General features: G+C 33.5%; 1 protein-coding gene and 1 pseudogene across 11 annotated transcripts; one reads left to right on the top strand and one right to left on the bottom strand.

The window, feature by feature from the left end:
• Nucleotides 1-2,146: 2,146 nt before the first annotated feature.
• Nucleotides 2,147-7,038, top strand: LOC139900045 (uncharacterized; annotated as a pseudogene).
• Nucleotides 7,039-11,543: 4,505 nt separating this feature from the next.
• LOC139896233 (uncharacterized) lies at nucleotides 11,544-14,117 on the bottom strand. Of its 11 annotated transcripts, XM_071878824.1 has the most exons (4): nucleotides 13,294-14,117; nucleotides 12,267-12,338; nucleotides 12,045-12,117; nucleotides 11,544-11,753 (listed from the first exon to the last, which is right to left on the bottom strand). In XM_071878824.1, exons 1-4 carry the CDS (start codon nucleotides 13,339-13,341, stop codon nucleotides 11,635-11,637), a joined length of 312 nt encoding a protein of 103 aa, XP_071734925.1. In that variant the 5' UTR covers nucleotides 13,342-14,117; the 3' UTR covers nucleotides 11,544-11,634. The 11 variants fall into 11 exon arrangements, 1 of the variants encoding a protein (XP_071734925.1); XR_011776172.1 differs by having other exon boundaries at nucleotides 11,544-11,832; nucleotides 12,041-12,117; nucleotides 12,267-14,117; XR_011776176.1 differs by having other exon boundaries at nucleotides 11,544-11,832; nucleotides 12,041-12,110; nucleotides 12,267-14,117.
• Between the last annotated feature and the right edge of the window lie 547 nt (nucleotides 14,118-14,664).

Raw genomic sequence — 14,664 nt, 5'->3', positions numbered from 1 at the left:
CCGCTGTACTAGTCATGCTTTGTAGACACCCGCTGCGCTTATTAGAGATGTCACCTCATGAAACGTTTATTTTGCATTCAAACTATGTTATTTTTGAAACAATGTATTTGTAACGACCTACGGGTCACGTACTATTATTTTTGCTTGCTATTCGTAGAAGCATACTTTCGGATGTTAAACATTTGACGTTGGTTAAAACGTCACTTTTTATCATGAATGCAAACTCTTTTTGAAACAGCATATAGTCAGTGGCGGAAGCAGGATTTTTTTTACTGGGGGCGAAATTTTTTTTTTAAACCGTAGCAACTTTTTTGGGAAAAATACGGAATTTTTGGGACAAAAATTGGAGGTTTTTTAGGCAAAATATTGAGGTTTTTGGATAAAATGTGAAGGTTTGTGGGCAAAATTTGAAGGTTTTGGGGCAAAATTTAGAGAATTGTGGCCAAAATTTGAAGGTTTTGAGGCAAAATATGTAGGTTTTGGGGCAAATGACTTTTGGGTTTGGGGCAAAATAAAAAAAAATCCAAATTTTTACACTAAAATTTCGAAATCGACTGGGGGCGGGCGGCCCCCTGCCCCCCCCCCTAAATTCGCCCCTGCATATAGTATTTGACCTTGTAATGATCCTGTTGTTGATGATTCGTACACGATGGTTTTGTACGGGGCATCACATGGGGGCCTAGGTAACATTACAAATTTGAGCTCCTTAGAAGCATTATGTGGTAAAGCTAGTAAGAATTTCTCGGATTTGGGGCAAAAGATATGGCAAACCGTTGAATGGACGTGTGGATACCTAATATGGAAGAATCACAATCAAAAGATTATTAAGAATAAATGTTGGAATGGTCTGGTGGCACTTAACGAGATTCAAGCAAAAAGTTTTGAGTAGATTTCGAGAATGATCAAAAAGAAGTGCGTCGATTGGCATACGTGGATTAGCAACCTAGATCTACTTGCAGTTTAAATAGAATGAGGGACTTCCAGTTGCCTTCTCGGCATCAATGTTTCCACATTCTGTTTTCACTAATATAGGATTTAGTGTCCATATAGTTTTGGGTGGTTGCATCTTTGTGTATATGGTCCTCGTGACCAAATTAAGTGTGTATCCATTGTCTTGTTTATTCTATTTCTAATTCTATTTTCTATTTATTTAAAATAATAAGGCTTGATTTCTAAAAAAAAAAAAAAAAAAAAAATATTTAATAGAGTACGGACCATGGTAGTTTTCTATTGTGGCTTAAAAACCTCTAAAACCCTAGCCCAAATTACAATTTGGGCATTCTCATCTTCTCCTTCTTCCCCACCTTACTTGATCATCAGTTGTCCATTTTCTCGATCTGTTGCTACAGCTACTCTGTCTTCATCCCAGAATTGAAGTAAGTAATCAACTCTCCATACTTGTTCCTCTCCTTTTGCTTAACTGCCCTAAGATTATATAAGATAAGAAACCTTTCATTATCTCCATGTCGGACCCAAATAACCAAATGTGTGCCCTAAACCACCTTCCACCAGACCTCGTCGAAGCAATTCTCCCTTTTCTGCCACCCAAATCCCTTGGCCGTTTCAAATCGGTTTCAAAACGATGGTACTCCTTGATTTCCAGTCCCAATTTTATCAAAACTCTTACTCTTAACTACACCAAAAACAACCCCAATCCTAATCCTACCCACTTGATTTTATTTCCGTTTGTTGGTAGTTCTCTCTATTCGCTGGATGTAAAAAAACTCAGCGCCCAAATGACACCCGCAACCCTAACTGCTAAACGCCTGAATTTACGGAAATCATGGCATTGTATACTAGGGTCTTGCAACGGTCTTCTTTTAGTCCATCGTCTAGATGACCTCCGTTTAGTAAATCCAACCACTGGAAAGATCTTGAAAATTCCATATTTTAGTGACAGATACAATGATGCATACGGTGTTGGTTATGATTCTGTTACAGATGATTATAAAGTAATCACCATTTCTCGTATGACAGTTCCACATTCTGATCCCGGAGCCATTTTGTAAACGTATATAGTTTACGCAACAATTCATTGAGCATGTTTCCTATATGCCCTTACAAACAATATGATTATCATACACCACGAGGGGTACTCTTAAACAATATTCTTCACTGGGTAGTAGTAAGAAACGGAAGTGAAACAATGACTATGGTTACCTTTAGTTTAGCTAATGAAGAATTTCACGAAATGGAGTTACTCGAATCCATGAAGTGTTCCCAGGATCCATTTGAGCGTTCTCAGGTCTTTGCTCTTGGTGGGAAATTAGTTGCCGTTTTTAAAGATCATCATAAATTCTTTTATGAAATGTGGGTGATGGAGGAGTATGGGGTTCCTAAGTCTTGGACAAAACTTTTTATGTTTGAAAACAACATGGATCTAGCTTTTGAGTTATTTGCTCAAGTAAGCAATCGAGATATTCTGTTGGGTATAAATAAGGCGAATGAACTTTTTATATACAATATGGATGAAAGAAGATGCACAAGTGTAGCAATTGAAGGCTGTCCAGAAGAATACCTTTTTTATAATACGTATGTTGAAAGCCTTGAATCATTTGAACGTTTCGGTTAGAGCTAACACTTGTTTTATGCCAGTAACTTTTATGGGTGCATCATGTCTCTGTCTGTTATGTATATATCTAATGTGTTTTCGGATATTTTGATTATTTAAGCTTCATTCATCAACCAAGCATTAAAAAATTGCAACTAATTTAGATGGAAACATATTGCAAATACATCAATGCTAATCAAATAAAAGACAAGAATCCAGAATTCTTATCCAGTGTGGTGTTTGCCATTGTAAGAAGTATGATTCTTGATAAATAAATAAAAAAGGGGGAACATTTTATTAAAATGAGTTTATAGACTGCTTCATCAATACACATTTATGGTGAATGATTCTTAATTTGAGACATACCCGAATTTCAAATTGTATACTAAATCGGATGAAGCTGGACTTGCTCCAACGTTTTGATTGCAGCCCCTTACGTTTTGCCTTGCTAGATTCCTTCATTGCAAATCTTTTATTTTTAATAACCTGTCATGACCAAAAAGATAAAAAAAAAAAAAAAATAAAAAAAAAAAAAATAATAAATTACCAAGAAATGGGTAACTGTTGCTGAAAACCTCATTTCATCTTATTTTCACCATAAACATAAACATATATATACTTAAAAGCAAAACATTCAATACACATAATTCATAGTGTTAACAGTTTTGCTAGGTGACAAAAGTTACTCGCGAAACAATTGGATTGTTCTATCCTCAGGTACCATATATATTTGCAGCTGTTCGGGATTTTCGACACATCCAGAAATGTAGTTGTCTAATCCCCAAGGCAAATTACCACTCGAACCACGTCCCTTGAGGTTAGGAGGGTCTGGGAACCATGTTTAAAAATTGCTTCTAAATGGGTTTGATTTTTTTAGCAGGTAACCTTGAACATTTTTGTGAATACTGATTTGGTAAGCATTTGCAGGTTAATCTTGTTCTTGATTTACAGGTGTATTTAATCTTGTTAAATATCGTGAGAAGAAGAAGAAGCATTACCTTTTGTTAACCTATGATCATCTCATGATGAAAACATTGTTTTCATATGATTTTATTCTTCAGCAATGGCATATTGTAATTTTTAAATAAAGAGTTATAGTTTACGTATATTTGCTGAACTTGGGCCTCTTGCAGTATCATACATTGTTAAATCTGTGTGAGTTGACTATCTATTCCATTCCTGCAGTTGTTTATACCATATGCTATTGTTTAATCATGTGATTATGAATCTAAACTTCATTTGAATAATGCCAACTGTCAACCTGGTACTTTTTTCCTCTACGCAATAAGAACTGTACGGCTAATAGTACATGATATTTTAGTATCTGCAACTTATTCAAAGTTGCATACGCATGTCATGTCTGTACCAATTTCGATGTTTAGAATGCAATTTTTAGCATCATCTGCAAGATATTTTAAACTTCGTGCTTTATCTTAAGACATTTTCTAGGGTGCTATCAACTTTAGGAAATACACAAACAGAGCTCCATAAGCAGTGGCGGAACATAGAGCAACCCAAAGGGGGTATCCGCCCCCCCTGGATTTAACGGGAAAAAAAATTTTACACTTAAAAAAAAAAAATTTACCAAAAAATAAGGTTTTTTTTAGTGTTCGCCCCTGCTGACAATGAAAAATGAAAAATTTATTAAATTTTTAGACTCGCCCCCTCTGTAGTCGGGTTCAAGTTCCGCCGCTGGACCATAAGATACGTATGTAAGTTTGTTTACAATTAATGGTTGTGTTAATTTCTCACGATACACCTTGGAACCTTTTCGTATATGCCAAAAACTTTGAGCCATTAGAGATAAAACATAACCCTAATTGACTACATGTCACTATCTTCTGACCATGTTTCTTTCAGGAGATGAAGAAGAAGATTAATTTGATTTTTCTCTTAACTCCGTTGAGCAGTTGGATTTGTTTCGCAAGGGATTAAAGGCTGTTGAAGCAGTTGATCCTATTATAAAAATTGTAGCCGACAAGCACCGGATTGATTACCAACTCAGTGGACTCAACAATGGGAATGATGGGGAGGGTGAAGTTATGAACAGTTACGATAATAACATTGATGGCGAATTGAGTTTCGACTCTACACGAACAAAGCAAGGGCTTAATAATGTTGCCACATCATTGTATACAATGGAGGTAATAATATTCTTTTTATAGAAATCAGCCATGCTACTTTTGTCTATCTTCAACTACAAACCTTTGTATGCTGTACGTACTATGTACAATTGGGTATTTTGGCCATGTACTTACTAATGGGTAAATATATATCTAACAGGTAAAAAGGTAACAACTCAATTTACCCAAAACTTTACTCAAAACCTTCTAAATCAATTTACTCAAAACTTTAAATCATTATCTGAAGGATATAAATAATGATGTCTGTAATTGTACATGACAATATAATTTCCAATGAGATAATTTGCACAAGAAGTGAATAACATGTATTACAAAATCTACCAGATTTGACCCAAACCCATATGAGCTGCTCATTTTGCCACCTATATAATTGTACAATAATATCTGTATATTGCAGGTAGACCTGCCAGATATACCACCACATCTTCAACTTCCACCATTAGAAGAAATGGAGGTATGCAACATTAAGCATCCATAATCATATTCTTACATAAGATTATCTTATATCTTATGCATCTGTCCTCTACAGATTAATTGTTATAAACATCAATTAAATTTTGGTAACCATAATCATGTGAGCAGTTATTCAGCCCCATTATTCCCAGAAAAGTCAGCAGATTCATCCGAAAAGTCAAAAGAAGCACAAACTCAACGAAAATCTCACTCAGTCTTACATTTTACTACCTCCCGTTGATACCAAAACTCTAATATCTAAAACTCCTCCCTCTACTTCAAAAACACCTAAATCTGCTCCTCACACCAATCCTTTCACCAAGTTGCAAAAAGATTTGATAAACACGAGAAAGATTTTGCTAACGAGAATGTTTTAACATCTACCTCTAACGGCACGATTCCTTCGTTAAGTTACCCGCTTCTTCCAGGGTTACTCCCTGGCTATTTCCAATCCTTCCCTAGCCACCACAAAATATTCGTTTAGACATGATTCGAACCCGAGACCTCTTGAAAGGAACTCAGGGCTCCAACCATTGGGCTATCTTGACCTTTTAGAAAAATTACCCAAATGCAACCCATTCATAAGTAAATGATTTTAACTTGGCACCTATGACCATTTTCATATTCATCTTAAGATAGTTTAGTGGTTGAGGTCCTAATATCCTCACAAAAGTTCTTAGGTCTAGGTGACTTGTGAAAAGGGTAGGAAATGGTCACATAATAACCAGGTTAGGCCATTTACATTTGAGTAAATACTCCACTTACTCGGGTAGCCTGGACAAAGAAAATCTTATTCGTTTACCCATTAACCTTTGATCATCTCATGATTATAACACTGTTTTCATATGATTTTGTTCTTGAGCAGATCCTGAACCGTATATGGAACCACTTGACTGGCATACAAGGATGAAGATAACAGTAGGAACGGCTAGAGGTCTTGAAATCATTGTCAATCTCGTATCATCTACAGGGACATGAAAACAGCTAATATCTTATTAGGTGAAGGGTACCATCCCAAGATTTCAGACTTGGGCCTTTCTAAATTCGGGCCATTAGGTGATAAATCATATGTATCCACTCGGGTAATGGGCACAATGGGGTATTGTGCACCCGAGTATGGGTACGCGGGTCACTTGACCATTAAATCCGATACATATAGCTTTGGAGTTGTTCTTTTGGAATTAGTGACCAGACGACAAGCATTAGACAAAACAACGGAAGAAGGGCAATATCTTATCGAATGGGTACATTCTTTCTATATACTACGTTCGAATTTGTGTTTCAGAAGTTATCATGTGATCAAGATTATTTAAAAAAAAAAAAAAAAAAAAAAAAAAAAAAACTGTCTTTAATGTTTAGATAAACATACTATGCTTTTCATTATTATTTGCTTATTTTTGAGTCAAAACGAATTTACTCACATTATTTATAGCTAACTAGTTTGTTTGTATCTTGTATTTGTTTAGGCAGAACCAATGTTGAGAAACAAAAAGAGATATGTGAAGTTAGCGGATCCGAATATGAAAGGGGAGTTCAGAGAGAGACCGGTAAGAAAGGCTGTTGAGGTGGCATTGATGTGCTTGAACGATAATCTTGAAAAACGGCCAGACATGAGTGAGGTTGTCGATGCATTGGACGTCGTGGCATCTTTGTCTGATCCACAAACAAATTGTGATCAAAATCAAGACTCGAGTGATGATGAAGATGATTTGTTCAAAGAAGAAGAGGAAGAAAGAGGAAAGGCCATTGTTGAGGCTAGAAATTGGGGAGAAAAATATAGACGCGAAACAAGACGCCATACACCATTATAATGTTGCAACTAATTAGATTTTAGATGCATGAAGAGTTAAGATCTTATTACATAACTTCATATTCCTTTTGTCTCAATTATATTGTCCATCATTATTTTTAAGATATTTCAATTTAATTGTTTGTGTCCATAAAAAAGTCGATTCATTACCTCTGAACAGAAGGACCCATGTTTTGGAGTTTTTTCTCTGAATAAATGAGAGAGAGTAGGAGGGCGGGTAGGATGGAGGGGGCTCATCAGGCCATCAGGGGAGCAAATCTAGAGTTGATAAAAACAATAAAAGTAAAGTTCTTTTAAAATCATATTTTATGATTAAAGACAAAAGGAAAAATAACAGGGGTTAAAACTAGAAAATGGATAAAAACTACTGTAGAAAATAAAAATAATATTTCTTAACTTTTTTTTATAGTAAAAATAGATTTGAGATGAAGAAGTAACTGTTTAGTCACTTAACAAAAATACTTGAGCACTGAAGAGATGTGTAAGGAACAACACGTTGGATAAGGAAAAACATTAATCAATACGAACAAAAGATTAACTACCAATAAATATTTGTTGGATCATGTTATTTTTCTTGAGAGAAAAAAACAATACTCCGATAATATTCATAACTAGGATTCTTTTAGTCGATCATAAGCTTGACCTCCGTTTAGTAAATCCAACCACTGGAAAGACCTTGGAATTCTCATGTTCTAGTGACACATACATTGATGCACTTGGCTTTGGTTATGATTCTTCTACGGATGATTATAAAGTAATCATCGTTTCTCGTATGAGAGTTCCAGATTCTGATCACTGGCGCCATTTTGTAAACGTATATAGTTTACGTAACAATTCATGGAGCATGTTGCCTATTTGCCCTTACAAACAATATGATTATCATACACCACGAGGGGTACTCTTGAACAATATTCTTCACTGGGTAGTAAGAAACAGAAGCGAAACAATGACTATGGTTACCTTTAGTTTAGCTAATGAAGAATTTCATGAAATCAAGTTACCGGATGCATTTAAGTGTTCCCAGGATTCATTTAAGCATTGGCAGGTTTTTTCTTTTGGTGGGAAATTAGTTATTGTTTTTAGAGAGCATTATAATATTTTGTATGAATTGTGGGTGATGGAGGAGTATGGGGTTCCTAAGTCTTGGACGAAACTTTGTATATTTGAAAACAACATGGATCTAGCTTTTGAGTTATTTGCTCAAGTAAGCAATCGAGATATTCTATTGGGTATTACTAAGGCGAATCAACTTATTATATACAATATAGATGAAAGAAGATGCACAAGTGTAGCAATTGAAGGCTGTCCAGAAGAATACTTTTTTTATAGACAAAATTACTCACGTCGTCCTTGAATTTGTATCTAAATCACTAGCGTCGTCCTTAAAGTTTTTTTTTTGCTGAGGTCATCCCTTTACTTTCAAAAAGTAACGTTCGACGTCCTTCCGTCTACTTTCCTTCCATTTTTCCGTTAAGCTGAAGCATGTGCTAGACATGTGAGGGTATTTTTGTCTTTTTCTTGTTTTTTTTACTCTTTTTAATATCTTTTCTTCCCCACCTAATTTTGATCATTAAATTAAAATCCAAAATACAACATCATCTTATCCATCACCTACAATCAAACAACAACATATTCAATATCGATCATCTCTCTCATCGTTAATCATCAACATCATTCAAACTTCTTCAAATCTTACAAAATCTTAATAAACTGCATCAGATTTATAAACAAAAATGGAACCATCATCATCACCTTCGTTCTTCATCTTCAAGCTCTAAATTAGGCATCTCCTATTTTGAAGATCAAAGTTAAATCTGAGATCAGATCCGTTTTCGTTATCACTTGTTCGATCTATTTGATCGTTCAACCGAATCAAAAAGAAGCAAAAAATTCCCAGATCTGAAGTTGTTCGCTCAGAAACGAAGATCCAGTCGTCCAAAATCATAAACCACCACAACCAGATCCGCCTAGCAAATTCTAGACTCGTTATTTGTAATTCTAACTTCCGTTGCACTTTCCATCACTGTTTTAGTCATCGATTTAGATCCAGCTAACGCGTTTGTCGTCACTCTGTCACGGAAGTTGCAGTCGGATGAACTCCCTATATTCTTTTGTTTCAGGGAAATACGCATGTTGTTTATATCATTAAATTAGTTGCTAGGTATCTCCATTATTGTTACCTATTACTGAATTACTAATATACCTTCAAATATTTATGTGTATATTTTTTTGTATATAAATTTTTAATGAACATTAGTGGATGAAAATGTGGCTAATTAATTGTGTTATTGAGGTGCATCTGATCTCAGTTTAGTTAAGTTAAAGTTAATAAGACTTGTTGCAAGTACTACCTCTTTTTTTCTTTACATTATATAGTTCTAATCTACAAGTGTTTGCATTTTAGTGTTTGAATTTGGTGTTCGTTGGAATTTACTGTGTTAATATCAGTATTTCTCCCCTTTTAAAATCTGAGTAAGTGAAATAATAGGTAGGAAATATGTGATTTGAAGAATTTGAGTAAATGAAGTAACAAAGAACTAGTGAAGTGATTTGGGTTGATTTTTTAAAAATAATTTGGTTTCTTGTCTTGATTTTGAGCAAGTGAATTTGGGTTTGTTATTTAATTTTGTTTTAATGTTTTAAGTCAGTGAAGTGAATCTGGGTTTGAAATTTTAAGGAGAAGATGAAGTTTGCAGATGAAATGGGTGGGAAAGGGTACAAAGGATATAACATGTGGTACATGTCTTCTTTCATGGAAAACTAAAAAGGAGACTAAATGACGGAATTACCCTCACATGTTTGGCACATGACTTCAGCTTAACGGAAAAAGAGACGGCAACTATACGGAAGGACGACGAGCGTTATTTTTTTAAAGTAAAGGGACGACCCCAGCAAAAAAAAAACTTTAAGGACGACGCCAGTGATTTTGGTATAAGTTTAAGGACGACTTGAGTAATTTTGTCTTTTTTATAATACGTATGTTGAAAGCCTTGAATCATTTGAACGTTTCGGTTAGAGCAACACTTGTTTTATTTAAGTAACATTTATGGGTGCATTATGTCTCTGTCTGTTATGTATATATCTAACGCGTTATCGGATCTTTTGATTATTTAAGCCTCATACATCAACCAGGCATTTAAAAATCGCAACTAATTTAAATGGAAACATATTGCAAATACATCAATGCTAATCAAATAAAAAGACAAGAATCCATAATTCTTATCCAATGTGGTGTTTGCCATTGTAAGAAGTATGATATTTGATATAAAAAAAAAAAAGAAAAAAAAAAAAAGAAAAAAAAGGAACATTTTATTAAAATGAGTTTATAGACTGCTTCATCAATACACATTTTGGTGAATGATTCTTAATTTGAGACATACCCGGATTTCAAATTGTATACTAAATCGGATGAAGCTGGACTTGCTCTAACGTTTTGATTGCAGCCCCTTACGTTTTGCCTTGCTAGATTCCTTCATTGCAAATCTTTTATTTTTAATAACCTGTCATGACCAAAAAGATAAAAAGACAGTGAAGAACTTATATATATATATATATATATATATATATATATATATATATATATATATATATATATATATATATATACTAGATTTAAGAGCCCATGCATTGCACGGGTACTCATTAGTTAAATAAATCTAAAATGTCAAAGATTATATCATGTTACAGAATGATGATGACAATGTTAAATAAATCATAAGAATTGAAAAAGTTATAGTTGTCAAATAACAACCGTGTGGCAATCAAGAAATGTGTCTAAATACTTCATTATTACTATTATGCAATTTGAAATATAGTTGTCGTTTTAATAAATTTATCCAATCCACAACTCAAACTTATGAATTGTTGAAAACATGATGCAAATAAAGAGCCCGTGCGTTGCACTGGTACTCTTACTCATACAACATGGAAACGTAAAATGTTATATCCTGAATTAACCTCTTAATCATACAAAATTGACCCATTTGACATGTTCAACGGGAGGGACTCTTCAACAAATAAACTTGAATCGTAAAATGTTATATCAATTAACGCTATAACAAATAGTAAGTTGGAGTTATTAATTCTAATTACGTTGAAGAGAATATTATACAGAGTATTTCATTTATTTGACTGACATATTGTGACATAGGCCCACACACCTAACTCATTTCTTTAGATAACAGTTTTCTAAAGCCCAGTATGACAAAATTTATAGCCCAACATAGAATGTATAGTTACAAACAATATAAATATGGATGCCCTCTATTATTTTGATGCCCTGGGCCTAGGCCTATCTCGCCCATAGGCTTCCGGGCTTGCCTGAAATAAGTCAAGAACTAAATCAATTATCAATTATCAATTATGTACATATATCACACACTTGCTATCACTCTGTACATCATTACTATTACTATACCATATAGATACGTCTTTACCTACACACGATACAAAAGGTAATGAACCGTCAAAAGGCCTGTTAAATGCAATAACTTTGATCACTAAGTAGTAGCGATCAATGAAATGGAAAAGTAAAAAAAAAAAAAAAAAAAGATGCATTACCCAAATTGCATTGGGTCGACCATCCTAAACATTCATAACCAATATTATGACCGAAATAAATTATAAATTCAATACATAATATGACATGATTACCGGATGATACCATAGAAATTCTCTCACCAATCTCTCATTATTTTCAAACGCAAAATAAATACACCTGATGTAGAAGATGAAGTGCCACATTGAAGTTGAGCTCCTTGATTAGCAGTCAGACAAGTCCCACAATCAGAAGTCCCTAAATCACCATGACATCGTTCTAAACGTTGGAAGATTTGTAACTTATAGAGGTTATGAAGTTGCAACTTCCAGAATCACTTCATGATGATTAATCAATCAACAACATAATAAAGAAGTAAGTTCTATTAAATGGAAATAGTCATCCACAGACACAATGCTTTTAATAATAACATGTACAATAGTTGGTCTAAAACCAAAACTCTACACACTATAGTAATAATGTAATTAAAAGATATAGGTAACTACATTCATATTTTGATGAATTAAAAGAGACATAATGCTTACTAACCAATGCAGTGAGCGGAATTAATCAAATAGATCCGTAAATGTCTTCCATACGTTAGCACTACCGTACCTGCACTCTATTGTGACAGGACTTTTAACAGGATGCAAAAAAAAATAATAATAAATAAATAAAAATAAAATAAAATAAAATTAAGTAAATAAAAAGAGTGCATAAGATTGTTTTACTATAAATGATGCATTCTATATAACAATGAGATGAATATACCTGCACATTGCTTTCTTGCATCAAAATCTCTTTGGTCTTGTCACATAATGACTTAACCTCGGATGAATATACCTGCACATTGCTTTCTTACAACCAAAGTACTACATTAAATTCGAGATACTTAAAGTGTGATCTAGAGAAGGTCCGCAATATAAAACAAACACGATATTTGTTAAGAACAGGATATATAAGAAACCAGATAGCTCAATGAAGTAAAAACCTCCACTTATATTTAATAGAACGAATTATAAGCAATAACCCAAGTATCATATCATATCGTTTTTAAGGTTGAATTTCTGTCATATATGCAAATTTTAAACCCAAGTATTATATTTAATCTTTCCAACTGCTTCACTTCATTTTTTTAGATACTATATGCAGTTATATGCTATTTTTTAACTAATAATCATATCATATTTTTGACTTTAAGATACTCAAATAAACTTAGCCATCTGAAATGAAATTGACCCATTTGGCCTGAAACTGACCCATAACCTTTCACCTGCAAGTCTGTAACCGCGAAACTAACCCGTCAACCTTTTGACCGATTCACCCAAACGGGTAAATGGGTCAGGTCTGGATTAGTAAGTTATGGGTGAGAGTTGAAGTTCTCAACCCGTTACTTACATAAGTTGGGTTTGGGTCATGTAATGTTTACCCCAAGCCGAATTACGTGTGAGCCATATTTCATCCCTTATACATACCTGCACTCACACATATCTATGTATATCATAAAATATTAAAATGGTCAAAGTATAGAACTGGATGAAACCTATATTTTTTTATTTATTTGCTTTTTCTATTGCACTAAAATAAAGGTAACAAAAGTCACTATATAATACAAATTACTGGGTAATTAAGATAAAAACTCACTCCTATACCTCTTTATCTGATTACACATTAAACACTTAACATTTTTTTTATTTGTATAATTATGACATAAATAAATATAATGATAATAAAAGCACACTGGGTAACATATATAAGGCGTCATAACCATGATAAGAGATTATGTTCAAAGTGATACCTGAATTATTTGTGGCGTCTGGGAGAGAAAATCGGCAAGTGACGACATATAACTCAACGCAGTGTTCAATACCCCGTGAGAACAGGCCGGTCTCACTAAATTCTTAACCTGCAAATACAACGAAGATAGGTTAGATTCGTTATATTTACTTAAGTAGTAAAGTATGTAACAAAATGTTATAGTCTGAAATTCAGTGGATTTGCAGATAATCAAGAATGGTTATTTTGAAAGGTATGTTTGTTCAAGCTGACAAATGCAATACTTGCATCTTTTGCAAACTTCGAATCCAAAATTATCTTTTTGACCATAAGTATTACTAATTACAGAACTGACACACTCGCTTGATCCACAACATTACTCTACAAGTACGAAATCTGAAAAACAGCAAAAACAATGATCAAGCTTCAAACTATAAGTTTGAATCATATGTGTTCTATGTAATAAATTTTGAAGATAATATTTAAAATTTAAAATCAACCTTCTTGGCTAAACATTCACAAGCCAATTTTTGTCCAATTTCAACATGTCCTACTTTTGGTAATGATCAAATTATTAACAGATAACTCTTATAAAAGCAGAAAATAGAACCTTATAAAGCAAAACACGAACTCCTTAAAAAGCTAAACGTATAACCATCCAAAAATGTAAAGAAATACACATAGTTCTATACTATACTTCATGTCTGCTTCTATTTGTTTACATACTACAGTTTAAATGAGTTTGAAAGTCCAAAATCAAGGTATCCAAAATTGCATATCATCACCCTCTGGATAATACATAAAAAATAAAACCCTTACAAAGAAGATGCAAATTTCTACTCAAACCTTCGGGGAAAAAAAACAATTAACCACCTTCATGACCTATTATAATTTTTTTTTTTTTTTTTATATTTATTGACAACTAAGAAGTATGCTTAACACAGACTTAAGATAAATAATCCTACTTGCAGTTTCATTTTGTATGAAAACTATACAAGTGAAAATAAATCAATAAGAACCAAGAATAGATGAAGCAAGGATTAGTCACACACCTCATCACTTATTGTAAAATCGGGTCTGTATCTTGGATCGTTTTGCAAGCATTTCCCAAAAAGCTCAGCTCGACAAGGTAGAGGATGAACAGAAGAACTGTATACTATATAGAGTACCATACAATCTCATCATGAAGTAACTTATGCAACCTCTTCTTGCGTAGTTATATATGATTATTAGTTTTAGACTCTTTGCAGCTTATATATTAAATATGAAGTATAGTATTTCAAGCTATCCCAAATGAGAAAGTAAAATGAGACTTTTTGACCCATGATCAAAGTAGCAAAAACTCTTCATATTACTATGCCTTGGTATTGTTTATGTTTATTTAACAATTAAT

Source organism: Rutidosis leptorrhynchoides, chromosome 3 (assembly GCF_046630445.1).
Source record: "Rutidosis leptorrhynchoides isolate AG116_Rl617_1_P2 chromosome 3, CSIRO_AGI_Rlap_v1, whole genome shotgun sequence".
Lineage (NCBI taxonomy): Eukaryota > Viridiplantae > Streptophyta > Magnoliopsida > Asterales > Asteraceae > Rutidosis > Rutidosis leptorrhynchoides.
Note: the sequence above shows the minus strand (reverse complement) of the source record. Positions and strands in the feature narration are given on the sequence as shown.

Bases quoted from the DNA above. Each gene is read 5' to 3' on its own strand.
- LOC139896233 (XM_071878824.1), bottom strand. From the start codon at position 13,341: ATGTCGTCACTTGCCGATTTTCTCTCCCAGACGCCACAAATAATTCAG. The intron at 12,339-13,293 runs GTATCACTTTGA...AGCAATGTGCAG, and splicing joins AGACGCCACAAATAATTCAG to GTATATTCATCCGAGGTTAA. The intron at 11,754-12,044 runs GTTAGTAAGCAT...ATGGTGATTTAG, and splicing joins TAATTCCGCTCACTGCATTG to GGACTTCTGATTGTGGGACT.